We start from the raw sequence: 17,997 nt of genomic DNA, 5'->3' as shown, positions 1-17,997 counted from the left end.
GGTGCTGATAGTTTATTAGATGTAAGTTCTGAAGCTGACCAGCAAGATCTACTTCTGTTGATGCAAGCAAAAATCGCTTCTTTGACATTGCACAATAAGGAGCTACAGGACAAATTACAGGTGGCATATTTTTGTGCTGTTCTAGTGCTCTGTTAATCTGCTAGCAGAACAAAGAGCTGCTTACCATTTTAGAGAGATGTGCTGTGAAGATAATTTAACGAGCTTGGTGGTGGTAAGATCATGGAAACACTCTGCCCCAAAGGATTAAATCGGTGTTTTGATCTTCTCACTTTTCCCATAAATTACTGAATAACTTTGTTTATTATGATAACCACATTCTAAAAGATGTTGTTAACAGTTGTGTTAGCAGACTTTTAATTTGCATAGCTTTGATTATTAGCTTATGGAGATCAGCCCAGACTTTCAGAGGAGTTTGGCACTTACTGCCTTCTCTCGCTGTAGATGACTAAATGGGAGAAGCTGGGTTTTGAATTTTTCTAAAAACTTTTTTTTCATGGTGCTTTAATTGTCTGTCTCTGTAGGATGTGGCAAGATTTCCTCACTTACTCTATTCTAAAAAATATAATCATGTACTTGTTTTTATTGTGCAATTGTTCGGGTTTCTTTTTGTACAGGAAAGAACACCTAAAGAAGTGGATTCAACCATAGAATCTTATCATTCAACCCAAACAGAGTTTGATCAAACAACAGATAGACAAAGTGAGTTCTCAGCTCAGGAGCTGAAGTCTACATTAAATGCCACCCAAATTCAAGAAAAGTTGGCAAGCCCCAGTGAAGTAAAAATGAAGTACCTTCAGGAAGACTTAAAGGATGTGCAGAGGAAATTAGAGAATTCTGAAGCCAAAAGAAAGCACATAGAAGCTCAGGTCCAGTCTAGAGTCCCAGAAACAGATCATTTAAATAGCACAGACATTTCAGAAAATGGTTCTGATCTTAACCTGAAGTTCCAAGAAACTCAAAACAGGTATGAGGAAGCTGTGAAAGAGGTTTTGAATGTACAAAGGCAAATGAAGCTGGGTCTTGTTTCCTCTGAAAGTGAAGAAACCAGTTCTGAGCTGAGTAGGTTGAAGGTTACATGTAAAGAAGTTGAAATGCTTAAGCAAGAATTGAAGAGAGCATTGGAGGAAAGTGAAAGACAAAAAGAGAAAGTGAGAGAGCTACAGAAAAAGTTTGAAGAAAGAGAGCAGAAAGTGGTAAGCAAATTGTCTGTGGAAGAGTGTGAGGAAATAAAGAATTCATATTGTTCAGTTATTGATAACATTAATCAAGAGAAAGCATTGTTGATTGAGAGGTACAAAGAAGGGCAAGAGGAAATTAAAAGGCTACAGGACAAGCTGACAAATCAGACACAGTTGGAATCTAGTCCTGAAGCTGGAGAAATGAAAGATGCAATGCACAGAATGATAGATGAGCTCAACAGACAACTTAGTGAATTGTCTCAGTTGTACAAAGAAGCACAAAGAGAACTTGAAGACTATAGGAAGAGAAAAATTCTAGATGATATGGCTTCGGACTACATTCCTAGAGATGAACATGAAAAACTGATGCAGGTAACAAATTCTTTGAAATACAAAGCAGAGAATGAGTTATCAGAAATGAAATCCCAGTACACAAAAGTATTAGATGAAGCAGAAGAACTAAAGCAACTGTTAGACACTCAGAAACAAAACTCTTTGCCAATTACTGAACACCATCAAGTGATGAATGCACTCAGAAATACTGTGAAGGAAATGGAAGAAGAAATAAATGAGCTCAAAGCACTGCTTACCAACAAGGAAAGTGAAGTAAGAAACCTACAGAAGGAATTACTGGAAGAAAAAGCTGCAATTAATGAAGCAATGGTCCCCAAGGCTACATATGAAAAGCTCCAGTCATCATTAGAGGGTGAAGTTAGTGTTTTGTCATCCAAACTGAAGGATGTAATCAAAGAGAAGGAAAATGTGTCCTTAGATGCTATGCAACTGAGAAATGAAGTTTTGCACTTGAAAGAAGAGAAGGAAGGTATGCATACTCTGCTTGAAGCAAAGGAATGGGAGGTGGCTGGTCTTCACCAAAAGTACCATCAAGCTCAAGATGATCTTCTTGAAATGAAAAGATATTCTGAAAGCTCATCAAAACTAGAAGAAGATAAAGATAAAAAGGTTAGTGATTCACTACAGTGGAAGGGGTAGTACATGAGTTCAGACTGCAAAACATGTTGAATGGTGACCTAATAGACAATGTTGTGTCAAGTGTCACAGAGCGGGATAACTTCTGAGTGCATTTGCCCATCGAAAAATTCAGATATCAAAGTCAAAGAAGTTTTCAATATGTTTGACTTTACAGTTGGTTTCCCTCCTCTGTGGAGATATGCATGATCTTTCATTTTACCTCTTTTAAGTTCTTCTTAGGTTGGGTTCACACTATTCAGGCAACTGAAGTCAAAGAAGTGGGATTTACAGCAGGAAGAGATTCCAGAGGAGACAAGAAAACAAAATATCAGAAAGGAACAAAAATTCACTATTCTGAGTTTACTATATCATCTCAACCTCAGCATGACTTGACTATTTTTACTCTGCAACTACCATATCTGTCACTACAAATTTCTTTATAAAAAGCTATGTATTTTGCTGGCTGTGAATAGCTGGCTTATGTTTGGTATGTTTCTGTCTTGTGTTCAGCAGCAGTGTCTGTAAAGGTGGTAAATGCAATCCTTGTTTGTAAATATTGCTGGCTTTCAGAACAAGGAATGCATTTTGAATTGACTGGGATAGGAGGGGGGATAGAGAAGCATTGTAACCCTTCGCTTACATGATGTCTCTGTTTGTCCATTGAGTTTACATCTTGTTTTTCCCCACTTCTTAAATTTAAGTTACAAATACCCCCAAGATGAGACCCACAAGTATACAGTATGCCTTGTAGCTTTTCATAAAAACCTATTTTTTGCCTCCCTAGATCAATGAAATGTCCAAGGAAGTTAGCAAATTAAAAGAAGCATTGAACAGCCTTTCTCAGCTTTCCTACTCAACCAGTGCCCCCAAAAGACAAAGCCAGCAGCTGGAGGCATTACAACAACAAGTGAAGCAGTTGCAAAACCAACTGACTGTAAGTGTGATAATTCATAAACCCACCATTATTCCCAGTTCTCCCAAGATGTGTGTGCCATTCTTGATCGTGCCTTATTTAAAATGGAGCACAGTCAATGAGTACAAGGAAAGGAATTTTCATCCAGAAATTCTATAATGGTCTGAAACATTTAGGAATCTGCAAGTCACAAATTGCTCCTCAGAAATAGTCTAACTAAAGAAAGCTGTTTTCCCCAATATATTTCCTCAGATCAATAGTGGAGCAAAGTTCCTGTACTTGTAGTGGAATGTAGTGGCCAGACCTGCTGCTGAGACCCTGATTTGTGAAAAATATGGACAGTGTGCAGTGGATTTGTGTGTTTTCTCAGGAACATGTGGATTGATTCATCAGCTGAAGTCTTTTTGGTTTTTTAAGCTAAAATAAGTAAGTTTGACTGTTTGGAAGAAAATAGTCACTGAAGGTGAGAAGTTTCAAATCAAACAAGTCCATGTGTTTAAAGGGAGCACAGTTTATTCTCTGAAATTCTGAAGTGCTTAAAGATTTTTAAGATTGTACTTGTTCGTGCATGAAAGGTCCAGTCTTCTAAGCTGGGTTGAGCCATAATTGCTATTTCCAAGAGCTTGCCTGTCCAAAAGAGCATTTTAATTCACTGCAGAGGGTGAAAAGAAGGTACTGTCCACCAGAGGCCTTTGAGAGCTCTGGAGTAACTCTGAAAAGAAAATCCCCAGCCTTAATGGCTTACCTGGTGTCTGCTCTCCTACCCTCCCCAGCAGACAAACAGAAGAGTCAATATGTATATGAGCCAGAAAAATTCCCTTGCAGTGGGGAGAAATAAATAAGCAGACAGTTAAACACTGCATCCTGTCAGTGTAAAGGCCCATAGCTGTTTCTTATCCCAGTCCACCAAGTCCAAAAGGAACCTTCATCTCCCACTGCTCAAGGACCAGCAAAGTAGTGTAAGGTGCAAAGATATGCAACACATTAGGAAAGCGGGTAGGATTTAAAACAGGACAGAAGCATTCTTTCCTTCTTGGTAGGCTAGCTTTCCTAACAGCTTCACGTTTATTTGGAAAGATGGCTTCTGGGATGTGGCAGTCTGTGATCATGAAAAAGGAGGTTGGCTTTCCTTGTTTGAATGTATAGTAATTAGCTGAGGATTTCATGGTTAAGACCTTTGTAAGCACCTCTTCTTCCCTGGGAAGGCATTAGCTGACAGATGGGTCACTGAAATCAGGGAAGAGCTCAGTTGCAGTTGAGAGTTGATTTGTCAGAATATTGTTGGCTTTCCTCAATTCTGGTTGCTGATAAGCTCAGAAGTAGAGTATGTGCTCCTTCCACATCTTTGCAGCTCAGCGCTTCTTACAACTGATGTCATCTCACCAGCTTTTTTACTAGGATGGGTAGAATTACAGCATTTCTGTGGACTACGCTTCCGAGAAAATTATGTTTTGGATGGCTAGTGGCACAGTACTGTCTGAGCTGGTTTTCCATGCATGCGTAAGACTATGGTTTGTAATTCCCCAGAGCTCCCTAAATCTAGTTGGGAGTTCTGAATTCAACAGTTCTGAATGCTCCGCGACTTTCTGCTTAACTGTTTTCTAGGAAACAAAGAAACAACATCAGGAAATTGTCTCAGTTTACAGGATGCATCTTCTCTATGCTGTGCAGGTATGGTTGCATATTGTCAGTTACAGAGTGTTGGTATTTTAATGAAAGATGTTTCTTCTGCAGATCTAGTAAGAACTTTGCATGTTTTATCTAAGACATCCTATCCAAAAGGTATGACTGTTTAAGCACAAATTTAACACTGCTTCCTTTTGGGAAATTGATGTAATTACTGTACCTCAAAAATAGTTTGTAAAACTTTTTAAAGAGTAGAGAGATGCTTGAATTCAATCATATTTTTTTCTTTCTCCCCTTGTCTAGGGTCAAATGGATGAAGATGTCCAGAAAGTGCTTAAACAAATTTTATCGATGTGTAAAAGCCAATCACAGAAAAAGTAAAGAAAAAAGCTAAGGAAAACTCCCCATTTTTATTAATCTTGTTATGGGTGTTTATCTAGATTTGCCTTAACATAAGATTTAAAATTGGCAATTTGCTGCTTTTGTGTTATTGTGCTGTTTGTGAGGTGGATTTGTTTGTCTGTCTCTACCACTTCCCATGTGCATTTGTGTGTGCAGTGACTAAACACATGCCTGCTTTTCATATCCAAAATCCAAGTGTGTTCTTCAGACTTTTTACTTAGGCCACTCCATGTCATGTTGTCGTGGTTTAACCCCAGCCAGCAACTAAGCACCACGCAGCTGCTTGCTCACTCCCCACCAGTGGGATGGGGAGAGAATCAGAAGGGTAAAAGGGAGGAAACTCGTGGGTTGAGATAAGAACAGTTTAATAATTGAAGTAAAATAAATTAGAACAGTTAAATAGGCAAAGCAAAAACCGTGCACGCAAACAAAACAAAACAAGGAATTCATTCACTACTTCCCATCAGCAGGCAGGTGTTCAGCCATCCCCAGGAAAGCAGGGCTCCATCACGCGTAATGGTTACTTGGGAAGACAAACGCCATCATGCCCAATGTCCCCCCTTCCTTCTTCCCCCAGCTTATATACTGAGCATGACGTCATATGGTATGGAATAGCCCTTTGGCCAGTCTGGGCCAGCACTCCCCCTGGCTGTGCCCCCTCCCAGCTTCTTGTGCCCCCGGCAGAGCAGGGGAAGCTGAAAAGTCCTTGACCAGTGTGAGCGCCACTTAGCACCTATTTAGAGAGAGCTTAGCACTACTTAGCAAGAACCAAAGCATCAGTGTATCATCGACATTGTTCTCATCCCAAACCCAAAACACAGCCCCATACCGGCTACCAAGAAGAAAATTAACTCTATCCCAGCTGAAACCAGGACACATGTTTACCCTGAAAGTACTTTCTGGTTTCCTCAAATAGAGGGAGGTTAATCTGGAGGAAAGCACTCATGTTGCCTGGGTAAAGGTGAAATTCTCCATAAGGTCTTCTATACTGTTTATAAGCTGCATCTTGTTACTGGGGAGTAATTTAGTTGCTTGATGTTGTAGCACTCAGATTCCTGACATTTTGCCATATGCAGACTTTGGGAGAGCAGAAGTGAGCCTTGCAGCAGTGAGCAAAAGTAAATATTTATGGTAAGCCAGAACATCAAACAGCTACACTTCTTAATGTAATATTTAAGATTAACACACCATAAGGTAGCTGTCCCAACCCATCCAATGCACTGAGTACACAAAAATCATACCATGCTTCATAGTTTCCTTGAACTGCCTGATAGTGGAATGAAACTATTTCAAAATGTAAAATCATTAGTTTATTGAAGTTCTGTACAAAGCAGTACAGAAAGGTCTGTATATAAACAACCCTTTATGATAGGTTTAGCTATCTATGCAAGTGTTGGCCATGAAGCTCAGGAACAAAACCAGAAAAATATATACTTTAGACAAGGGATTCTAGTGAACACAGGATGTTTACAGTGAATGTTAATGCCTCATACTTCCTAACCTCACTTTTGTAAAGAATTTCTCTTCAGTATATTTTTATTTGCCTTCTAATGATTTTTTTTTTGTAACTATACCATTTTTTCTACATAATGTTTGCATTAAGCTTATTAACAGATATTTTTAGGTAATAGTGTTTTAGAGAGTTTCTTTTTATACCCTCAAGTATTCAGTAATAGTGAAGCATAGTGAAGTGTTTTCAGTATGAAAAAGATCTGTATGGAATAATAGACCTGTCTGTCAGTGTGGTCCAGAGCAGTGAAGTGTAAAATGCAATTCACCCTGCTGTTTCAATAAATGTAGAAATGATAGACAGAGAACAGAAAAAGGTGTGAAAAATTTCTACGTGTTGTTTCTAGAGGCCGGGGCATCAGTAAAGCCTTTATCAGCACTTCTAAATTTAAAAGTCAAATAAAAATGTCTGATGTGGTATAGTATGAAACTATGGAAAAATGTTTCTAAGAACACACTGCACTTGAGGGTACAACCATTCTAACTAGCTTGCAGCTTCACTATGGTATTTGTTTTATTCCTGTTAGTGGATATGTCTCTATTAGAGAAATCTCCAGAGCTATATAATCTATGAAGTTTACATAGAGTCATAATATGACAAGAGTCAGCAGTGCCTCAGGCTGACTGGACTCATAGTGCATTTAGATAATTTCTAACCCTGGCAAAACTAAAATGGATTTTAAAAACAAAACCCAAAATCACATCTTTGCATCAGTTAGACCTTGGTGTTACTTTTCTTGGGTGGTTTAACTAATGCCTGCTAATTTTGAACAGTATTTTATAGTTAGATGGTTTTAAAAATGCTCCAAAGAAATGTGAAAAGAATTTTGCTGCAGCACTTCAAAATGAACAAGATTTTAAGCATGCTAATGCTGCAAAGTATAAAACTTGATGAACCATTTTGTAGGTTGCCTGATGGATTTAGTTGTCTACTTTGTTTTGGTTTGTATATTTATTGCAATTATCTTTGTGGAATATTGAAAATTATACACTACATCATAGCAAGTTTCTTTATATGTAATTTACAAGAAGTTTCCTTATGTGGCAAATAAACTATTTCCGATTTTTTCATCTTTGTTCTTTTTGTGCCTTCATTTACTTTTTGTATTGAGGGAAATCTCACTACACCATTTTAATGTAGTGCAAATATGTTCTATATCTCCAGTTTAGATAGCTGTCGGATGTACCATCTTTTCCTCCCTGAAATTGCAACTTGATTATTAACTTTCTTGATCTGTCAGGTAGAATAGAATCCACTCCAAACCCCATGCAACCAGTTTTGCAAATTATGCCTTCTATCTGATTGCTAAGTTCAGAGCCATTTCTCACGTGGACATCCTGCTAGAGGTAATGCAGATTTCCCATTTGCCACTGGATGCATTCCAACTAAGTTTAAAACTGCCTTAGACCAGTAACACAGATTGGTGGTCCCACAATTTTTCAAAACCGCGGTTCTTTCTTTGTCACTTAGCACTTCATTCCACACAGTGAAAGTATATATATGTGTGTGTATATATATGCATATGGATATGTATACTTCTCTTTAACCTTAGCAATAGTTACAGTCAGCCCTGTTGTTTTTTTATCATCTCTCCCTCTCCTGAGTTTTATTTCAGAAACTAGTTTTTCAGTAACTTATTTGCTAATAATATCTTCCTATCTGATGGCAGAACACACAAATGGCAGGTATTGCACCTCTTTTGGTTACATCCTGGGGCTCAAGTAGCTCTTTAGCCTCTTGTAGAAAATTTCTGTAAACTACTCAGTACTGGGTTTCCTTTGAAGAAGGCTGCTGACAAACTGATATGCAGAATCTGTGCATGGTGGGATCACCTGGCAGGGCAGATCATATCATCTTTGATGGCTTTTGTGCCATCACAGGCAATGGGCCTGCTGCCTAGTATCTCCCATCTGAATTGCCATTTGTTTTCCTTTCCTGTCTGCCTGCCCCAGGCCCTGTATGCTCACAGTATGCTGTTAACCCTGCTCTGGAGCAGTGCTGCAGGTGGTACCCTGTGCTTGGTGGCTCTCGGGAGGCAACCCCATCAGAAGGCAAATGTGCTTGTCTGGGAAGCTGTTGCTCTAGTGTGGTCACTCTTCCCTTCCAGATTAGCCAAAACACTCCCCGGTGATGGCTGGGCTCGGACCCACAGTGCTCTTCTTGCATCCCCTGTCCTAAAGCAGCAACAGTCCCCCACCTGGCTGCATGCTCAGAAGCCCTGTCCAAAAATGTTTGGATGCATTTGCTTCTCCATAAATGCTTTGCTGCCCACCAGGAGGCATCCCCATAAGAAGAGGCTGGGGAGCAAGGGGGGAGCTGGATAAAGAGTAGGGGAGGGACAGAGAGCTAAACCTGGCATTCCTTCCCCTCTGAACCTCCCTTGCAGTTGGAAAACATTGTGGGGAGTGAAGACGCAAAGCACAAAGGTCTGGACTGACCCATTCCTAGAAATAGATCCTTTAGGCTCTCGTTGTTCAAAGTGCAGCTCCCAAAAGAGCAGTGCTGCATTCAGCAGCTGGCAGGGCCACAGCTGGGTGTGAGCACAGCTGGCCAGATGTTGCAGAGCTGGGTGCCAGCTGGAAGGTCGCAGTGGGAGGGGTAGCGGGGTCCCTATGCCTGAGGGGAAGGCAGCATGCTCCCCAGTAGTGCTGCTCCTGCCTCGTCCCCCGCAACACATGTGCGGGGGGGTTTGGGAGCACGACCTCCCTGAAGCCCTGTGCTGCCTGAGAGTGGCTGTGTGGTATCCACAACATTTTTAAAATTCCTGCCCTTGCTGCCACGTGAAGAAATCACATCACCATCTGACTGATGGCTGGCAGTTTCCTTTGCAGATGCTTTGGCTAATGGGTCTCTGGCAGTATGTTCCCTTGCAAATATCTGCATAATTAAAGCCATGCATGATCACCCAGTCTGGGCTGTAGCAGGGAAGAGGAGGACATGCAGCTACACCAGCTGCCCTTGAGCAGCTCTATGCAGCCAGTGCCTCTCTGGAGCCTTTCTAGGACCCTTAGTCACCTCTGCAGAGCAGTTGCTTGCAGGGGATGTGCTCCCCTGTGCTGCAAGAAGGTAACAGCCTGGGTTTACCCCCAGCTCCTCTGGGACCTGTTTCATGCCTCTGTTCAGTTTATTAGGAGCACGAATGTCTCCAACTAGCTGATGGCAGTGTTTAAGAGAGACAGAGCTCTCTGCATTGAGATAAACAGCTTATTGTAAAACTATGGGGAGAAGAAATGCATTCTTGGTGGTTCATCAGGCTACGTCTATAAAACCGGCTGGGAATATTCTCAGATGCTGGAACGAGACCACCCCTGTCATTACACTGGGATGGGCCCTGCCATGGGTTTGGCCCAGGCCAACCAGCAGTTTTTGCAAATAACTGCCTGGCACGTCTCCAGATCAGCCTGCTCCTCTTTGCAGGTGGCCCTTCATCTTGCAAGGTGAGGTTTCCACAGTGCAAACCACAACTGTGCAGCGCCTCACTCCTCCATGCCCCAGAGCTGCCCACATGGCATCTGCATGGGCAGGCATAGCCTGGGAGCCAGCACCAGAGCCCTCAGTCTGCACTGCTGCGGTTCGCGGCAACAGCTTTGAACATAAATGCTCACTCCTCTGATTTTTAGACTGCATTGATCTGTGTATGAAATATTGAGAGGAGTCTGTCTCCTTGGACGGCTGTCTGGTTTTTCAAACAGAGACACTGCAGTTTGGTGTTGCTGCAAAACCCCCAGTCCTCCTGACTGGGTGGAGTGGCTTCACGCCTCCCTTAGTGCTGCAAATCAATCACTGCACTCTGCTAGCATTTATGGAGTAAATGTGACCTGCACTTGGGTCACAACCACCCCATGCAATGCTACAGGCTGGGGGAGAAGTGGCTGGAGAGCTGCCTGGAAGAAAAGGACCTGGGGGTGTTGGTCGACAGCCGGCTGAATATGAGTCAGCAATGTGCCCAGGTGGCCAAGAAGGCCAATGGCATCCTGGCTTGTATCAGGAATAGTGTGGCCAGCAGGACCAGGGAGGTGATAGCGCCCCTGTACTCGGCTCTGGTGAGGCCGCACCTCGAGTACTGTGTTCAGTTTTGGGCCCCTCACTTCAAGAAGGACATTGAGGTGCTGGAGCATGTCCAGAGAAGGGCAAGGAAGCTGGTGAAGGGTCTGGAGCACAAGTCCTATGAGGAGCGGCTGAAGGAGCTGGGGTTGTTTAGCCTGGAGAAGAGGAGGCTGAGGGGAGACCTTATTGCTCTCTACAACTACCTGAAAGGAGGTTGTAGTGAGGTGGGGGTTGGTCTCTTCTCCCAAATAACAAGTGATAGGACGAGAGGAAATGGCCTCAAGCTGCGCCAGGGGAAGTTTAGGTTGGATATTAGGAAAAATTTCTTCGCGGAGAGAGTGGTTAGGCACTGGAACAGACTGCCCAGGGAAGTGGTGTGAACCAGGGATTAAAAGTCTCTGAGAAGGCGCTACTCCTTGCACGGGGCACGTAAAAAGCAAAAGACTACATATGGATGTCACTTGCAGGCTTTTGTGAAAATAGCTCAAATGGCAGAAAAGTCATCATCAGTGGGAATTTGCACATGCAAACAGCCCAGCACCAGTGGTTGCTACTGAAATACCTGCTGACTTTCAAGCAGTGTCTGGTTTCCTGCTCCTTTTCCAGAGCATGTCTGCAAAAAACCAAGCTGGAATCTGCTACACTTTGAACAAGCGGCTGATGTGGTCATTTCATCCATCTGATGGAAATGCAACTGAACTCCTACCTCCATATGAGGACCTTACCCAAACTGAATATCTTAAGTAAAACTATATGAGAGTGCTATAAGTTACTTACTACAGGTGGGAAAGGTCCTGGTGATCATGTCAACTGGTTAGACCATGTTAAAGTAACTAATGCAGATACATCAATATATAGGAAGACTTAGGTTAGTCTGAGCCAAATATCTTGAAAGCTTTATGTTGAAAACCTACTTCTGGACCTTCAGAGTGATAAGAAAAGCCCCTGGTTTTCACATACCCACAAAGCAAAGCTCTTGAGCATAAACAGCCCAAATCCCAGTGGGGTTGGAAATCCAGCTTGAAAATATTCAGTGTAGGTCTGACCCTGAGAGTGTATTTCTAAAACTAGAATGTCTTGTTTATGGATTTAGAGAGGTAAAGTCTGAGCAAAGAGGACACCAAGAGGTGATAATGATACAAAAATTCACGGATGCTTCTCCTCACACTCCGAATCTCCCCAAGGGAGAAACGGAGTATTCAGAGTCCCTGAAATTAAACTCAATAGCAACGAAGTTACTATTAAGCAGGTATCCTTCATTGCAGCGCTGGGCAGCACTGGGGATTCTCCACCATAAGTGCTCCACCAATTTGGTGGACTTTCAGAGATTATATACTATAAAATCCTACATATTCACAGGATTTCCAAGAAATCATTTACATAAACATGAGGTTTCCTGGAACTTATTAACATATGCAAATGTCCGATCCGCATGCGCAGTCGTCTCCCGTGGTGGTCTTCAGGTGGTCTTTGGGGGTCTTCGGATGAAGGCTCGTAGTCTTCTTCACTGTGTTCGCTGATTGACCTTTGCTTCTGCGCAAACTCAGTCCGAGGATCACGTAAACAGTGTCCTTCAAGGCTGCTGTTGTCATTCTTCTGTGACTTCTTTTGTGATCTTCCATGCATTTGTTCTCCCAAGGCCCAGTTGTCTGAGATGGGATTATCCTGGAGCCCCCTTATCTTACAACCATTCTAACTACTCCCTAAATCACAAAGGCCTTTCTTTTGTTTAGTTAAAAGTGACTAAGATATTTAAATATACTCCTTGCCCCTAGGCTTTTCAGGAGGCATTTTGATGCAGTGGCTTTGTCTATCTTGGCTTTAATCCTTTCATTCCCTCCTTTTCTTTAAACTTTGTAAATTTCTTTACAAAGGTCTTAAGTTTTCAAGGCCCAAACTCTCATAGCCAATTTCTTCAGCTTATACCACAAAAGGCAATTGATAACTGTTAGTATAATAACAAACACCAATAATATCAAGAGTGGGTGGGCTAGAACATTCAAAGTTTTCTCTGCAGAGGGTGAGTGTCCCAAAAGATATCCCACCAATGATGGGCGGTATCATCTTTAATTTGACTAGACAGTCCAATAAGTTTTTCCTTAGTTATTATTGGGTCAAGATTTTGTTTAATTTTTCCAGAGATATGTTTGCACGACTTATATTTAAGCCAAAACATTGCCACTTGTTCTTCTGTATATGCGAACACATAAAGGGAGTGATTAGGTGATATTCTTCAACTACCGATGATGAGTTATTAGTCACTAAACACACGTCTGGCATTAATTTCTACAAACATTTCAAACACATCAAGAGACAGGATCATCCATCTGCAATTGTTAACAGAATGTTCTAATAAGCATGGTTCATATAATTGAGACTGTTGTCCACATAAGATACCGTCAGAGGTGGTTTCACAAAGATCTAAATCATATGCTTGTCTCAGGTAGTGGCAAAGATTTTTCAGGAATTATACTTAATACCTCACCTTGTTCCGCAGCTCGCCTTGCCTCGTGATCAGCCAATTTATTTCCCAATTCCCTGTCAGTGTTACCTTTCTGATGCCCTTTGCAGTGCATAATCGCCACTGCTGATGGAAGTTGTACAGCATCCAAAAGTCGCAAAATTATATCAGCATGTTTTATACCTTTCCCTTGAGCAGTTAAGAGTCCTCGTTCCAAATTGCTCCATGGGCATGGACTACAGCAAAGGCAACCCCGTCCAAATATCCGTCCAAATTTGAATCCGTCCAAATATTTACTCGCAGCCCTTCGGCTAGCTCCAACGCTCTCACTAGGGCAATTATTTCAGCTCGTTGTGCAGATGTGCCCTTAGGGAGTGACTTTGCTTCCACCAGTCGGTCTGTGGTGGTTACAGCATATCCTGCCATTCGAACTCCATTCTTTACGAAACTGCTCCCATCAGTACACCACATTCGGTAGGCTTCCTCCTGCGGCTCCTCCTTCAAGTCTGGTCTGCTTGCATATACAGTTTCAATAGTTTCTATACAATCATGCACGACAGTCTCCATTTCCTGTTTATCGCTTACGATTTCTGTATCATCTAAAACGGAGGTTACAGTGTGGGAAGTGTGCACAATCATCTTTTGTCCCAAAGTAAATTTTCGAGCTTCTTGGATAATCAAAACAACGGCGGCCACTGCCCGGAGGCATCCCGGCCATCCTTTGCTTACTCCATCCAATTGTTCAGAGAAGTATGCTACAGCTCGTTTATAAGGACCCAGCCTCTGGGCCAGAATTCCCAGAGCCACTCCTTGCCTTTCATACGAGAACAGCCAGAAAGGTTTCGTTACATCTGGTAGGCCCAAAGCTGGAGCCTTCATTAGCTCCAGTTTCACTTCCTTGAATGCCCTCTTAGCTTCATCAGTCCATATTAATTGTGTCTGGCTATTTTTCAACAGTTCATATAGAGGGTTAACCAAAAGTCCATAATTATAGATCCATAATCGGCACCAACCTGTCATTCCCAAAAAGGTTCGAAATTCTTTTACCGTGGTCGGTTCTGGAGTTCTGCAGATAGCTTCCTTTCGTCCATTCCCGAGCTGTCTTTGTCCCTTAGAAATCATGAATCCCAGGTATATATTACTTCCTTCTTCAAGATTTGGGCTTTCTGTAATGAGAATCAATAACCACTTAATCCCAGAAAATTCAACAAGCTCACAGTCCATTCCTTACACTCTTCATCCCTTTCTGTGGCTATTAATATATCATCCACATATTGCAAAAGAATCCCATTTCCTGGGGGCCTCTCCCAGGTCTCTAATTCCTTAGCTAATTGATTTCCAAAAACGGTAGGGCTGTTTTTAAATCCTTGGGGTAACACTGTCCAGGTCAGTTGGGTTTTTCGTCCTGTATCAGGGTTTTCCCATTCAAAGGCAAATAAATTGTGACTTTCTGGAGCCAAGGTAAGGCAAAAGAATGCATCCTTTAAATCTAATACAGTAAACCATTCATAGGTTTCCTTTAAACCAGTCAGCAGAGTATATGGGTTTGCCACTACCGGATACAAATCTTCAACTATTTGAGTTATTGCCCGCAAATCTTGCACCCATCGATAAGTTTTGCCATCAGGCTTTTTGACGGGCAAAATGGGAGTGTTATATTCTGAAGAGCATTCAATTAATAGTCCAATTTTTATAAATTCTTCTATAATACTTCTTACCCCTCCCCTATCTTCCAATTTCAAGGGGTATTGCTTTATCTTAACAGGTCGTGCCCCTTCTTTGAGTTTAACAACAACCAATTCAGCATTTTTAGCCTTTCCAGGTATTCCTGAGGCCCACGCTCCTGGGTATACCTGGTCTTTTATTTCTTGTATAATTTCTTCTTCTCTAATTTGGGGTTCAGTAAGAACCAAGCTTAAAATTCCAATGTGATTTTTGTCTGGTATTTTAAATTCAATTTCCCCATTTCTAAATTTTATTTCGGCATTTAGTTGTTCTAATAGGTCCCTTCCCAGTAATGGTCTAGGAGCCTCAGGCAGGTAGAGAAATTCGTGAATCCCCACACTCTTTCCAATTCTAAATTTTAATGGTGTCAAGAAAAAAGCTTTTTCAACCTGCCCAGTTGCTCCCACAACATTAACATTTTGTTTACTTGTAGGTAACAAGGTTTGATTCAAAACAGAGAATGTGGCTAATGCAGCCACTATCTCCTTTCCCAGTTTCCTTCTGTCCTCCCCCTCCCCATTCCGATATACTCTCCACGCTTCCTCCAGCAACTTTTCTAAATTCCTTATATCTGGTTCCCTAAGTTTCTGAAGTTTCTTTCTGGTATCATTAGCGGATTGTCCCAGAAACAGAGATACCAACTGCTGTGTGGCAGCTTCTGACTCTGGTTCCATAGTAGTAAATCTTCTCACAGCAGCCTGTAAGCGATCTAAAAACTCCGTGGGCGTTTCAGTCTGCCCCTGCTTGATAGCATACAGAGCAGACCAGTTAACTGCCTTTGGGATCGCATGTTCTATTCCCAATTTGATCCAGGTTTGGTATCGTTGCAACAAACGGTACTGAGCTGGATCATTAGGGTCCCAACCCGGGTCCCTGGAGGGCACATGATCTTCGGCCGTGCCCTGTAACACTCGTCCCCCAATCTATGTTTCTACATGAGCTCGGGCTGCCTTTAATACAAGCTGCTTCTCAGTTTCAGTCATATCATCTAGCATAAGATCCCCATCTTTCCAATCCGGGTCCAAATTCTTAGTAATCCACTCAAACCTTTTCGCAACCCCGCTTGGGTCCTCCCTGTACCCCTTAACTGCATCCTTCCACTTATCCACATCATCCATCTGGAAAGGCACTTTTCTTCTGCCTTTCTGGGTTTCTCTTTCACCTTCAAACACCTCTGTCCAATACTACATGCTGAACAACACTGCTTCAACTTCCCTGACTCTTTCTGATTTTCCTTTTCCAAAGCCAACACCATGGGATCTTGGGGGGCAAAATTAAAACCACAATCTTTCTGCCACTCAGGGTGATTTCGGAGGGTGAAAAACATATCCGCATACATAGCTTCGTCCCATTTTCCCTCCCTCCTTAAAAATAACAGGAGTTGCAACAAGGTATTATACTTCAGAGTCCCATTCACAGGCCACTTCTCTTCATCATCTAATTTATACAATGGCCATCACTGATTACAATACTTAATTAGAGTTTTCTTATTCACGTTTCCTCCAGGAGGACCCCCTATGTCCTTCCAGTGATATAAAATGCAACCTAATGGAGATTTCTTTGGTATCTCTTTACTTTGCTGTGACCCTCCCATTTTATTGGTCCCAGTTCTTTCCTGTATTCCCGCAGTATCTTAACTGTTAGTTCCACGGTCCACACTTTACCACTTAGAGGGTTACAGAATTACTGTTTTACATCCTTACAACCTTTTTCTTTCGCTTCGTCCGTCTCCGGCCGTTTCCCTCGCGGGACAACGAAACCGCGGATCGGGACTCCGCACTCGCTTCGTACTAAGAGTACGTCTCATTCACACACACACAGGACAGCATACACACTTTTGACGACAAAACACTCAAATTCCAATACAAAGTATGTATGTCTCATTCACAGGCGCGCAGGACAGCATAGACACTTTTGACAACAAAAAGCTCACATACCAATACAATGAACAAAAATCCTAAAAGCAAACACAGAGCAACTACTTGTCCTTATAACATGCCAAACACAATCCCAAAATCAAATAACCGAGTTCCAAAGCCAAGATCCAATATATCCAAATGCAAGCGTTCCAAATGAGCACCGAAGTGCCCCTGAAAGAGCACTGAAGTACTCCCAGATGAGCACCGAATGCACCGTACTCCCAGATGAGCACCGATGGGCACCGAAGTGCTCCCCAGAACAAGGAATTCATTCACTACTTCCCATCGGCAGGCAGGTGTTCAGCCATCCCCAGGAAAGCAGGGCTCCATCACGCGTAATGGTTACTTGGGAAGACAAACGCCATCATGCCCAATGTCCCCCCTTCCTTCTTCTTCCCCCGGCTTATATACTGAGCATGACGTCATATGGTATGGAATAGCCCTTGGGCCAGTCTGGGTCAGCTGTCCTGGCTGTGCCCCCTCCCAGCTTCTTGTGCACCCGGCAGAGCATGGGCAATTGAAAAGTCCTTTACCACTGTGAGCGCCACTTAGCAACTACTTAGCAAGAACAAAACGTCAGTGTATCCTCGACATTGTTCTCATCCTAAACCCAAAACACAGCCCCATACCGGCTACCAAGACGAAAATTAACTCTATCCCAGCTGAAACCAGGACAGTTTGTTTTTTAATATTCAAAATCATTGACGTCGTTAGCTATATCTCTGCATGCATGCCTGATGGTGGAGGAGTTACAAACATACTCCCACTCTTTACCGCCAATCGGAGTCCCCACTAAACATGTCATAAATGGGTTGCCTGCATTTGCTGCCACTAAACAGATTGAATCTTGCCCTGTTTTATTAGCTAGAGTTACCCAAACATTTCTACGTGGTTGTACTGAAATCCATGAGTGACCACTACCAATGATGGAGAGGAATGACGTGAGAAAACATATCATGGTAACTCCTGTTGTGGTCCCGACTCTTCTCTCCATGGTTTCACCCAGCGGCTAGGCACCCACCTCGGACCTTCGTCTGTCAAAACACAAACATATCCTCGACCTGTCATCTTAATTTCTGCAGGACCCTTCCATTCTCCAGTTTTTAAGTCACGATATCGTACTTTTACCGATACTGAATCGATCTTCTGTATTCCCGATTGAAATGACATATGGTGTATAACAATTGGAGGAGATTCACGGTCCCCTGTTAACCGTAAATAAT

The 17,997-nt window shown here is 42.4% G+C and overlaps 1 protein-coding gene across 1 annotated transcript in view; it reads left to right on the top strand.

The window, feature by feature from the left end:
* LOC309601640 (ankycorbin-like) overlaps positions 1 to 5,091 on the top strand; it is a gene marked incomplete at its 3' end in the record, with an annotated part of 92,845 nt that extends 87,754 nt beyond the window's left edge. The window contains exons 14-18 of the mRNA XM_082334796.1: positions 2 to 120; positions 636 to 2,162; positions 2,956 to 3,105; positions 4,690 to 4,755; positions 5,014 to 5,091. Coding sequence (XP_082190922.1) covers positions 2 to 120; positions 636 to 2,162; positions 2,956 to 3,105; positions 4,690 to 4,755; positions 5,014 to 5,091 — 1,940 coding nt within the window. The remainder of the gene's footprint in view (position 1; positions 121 to 635; positions 2,163 to 2,955; positions 3,106 to 4,689; positions 4,756 to 5,013) is intronic.
* Between the last annotated feature and the right edge of the window lie 12,906 nt (positions 5,092 to 17,997).

The sequence above is a fragment of the Platalea leucorodia genome, assembly GCF_965183815.1.
Source record: "Platalea leucorodia genome assembly, chromosome: W".
Taxonomy (NCBI): Eukaryota; Metazoa; Chordata; class Aves; order Pelecaniformes; family Threskiornithidae; genus Platalea; species Platalea leucorodia.
This window is presented reverse-complemented; position numbering and strand designations above follow the sequence as displayed.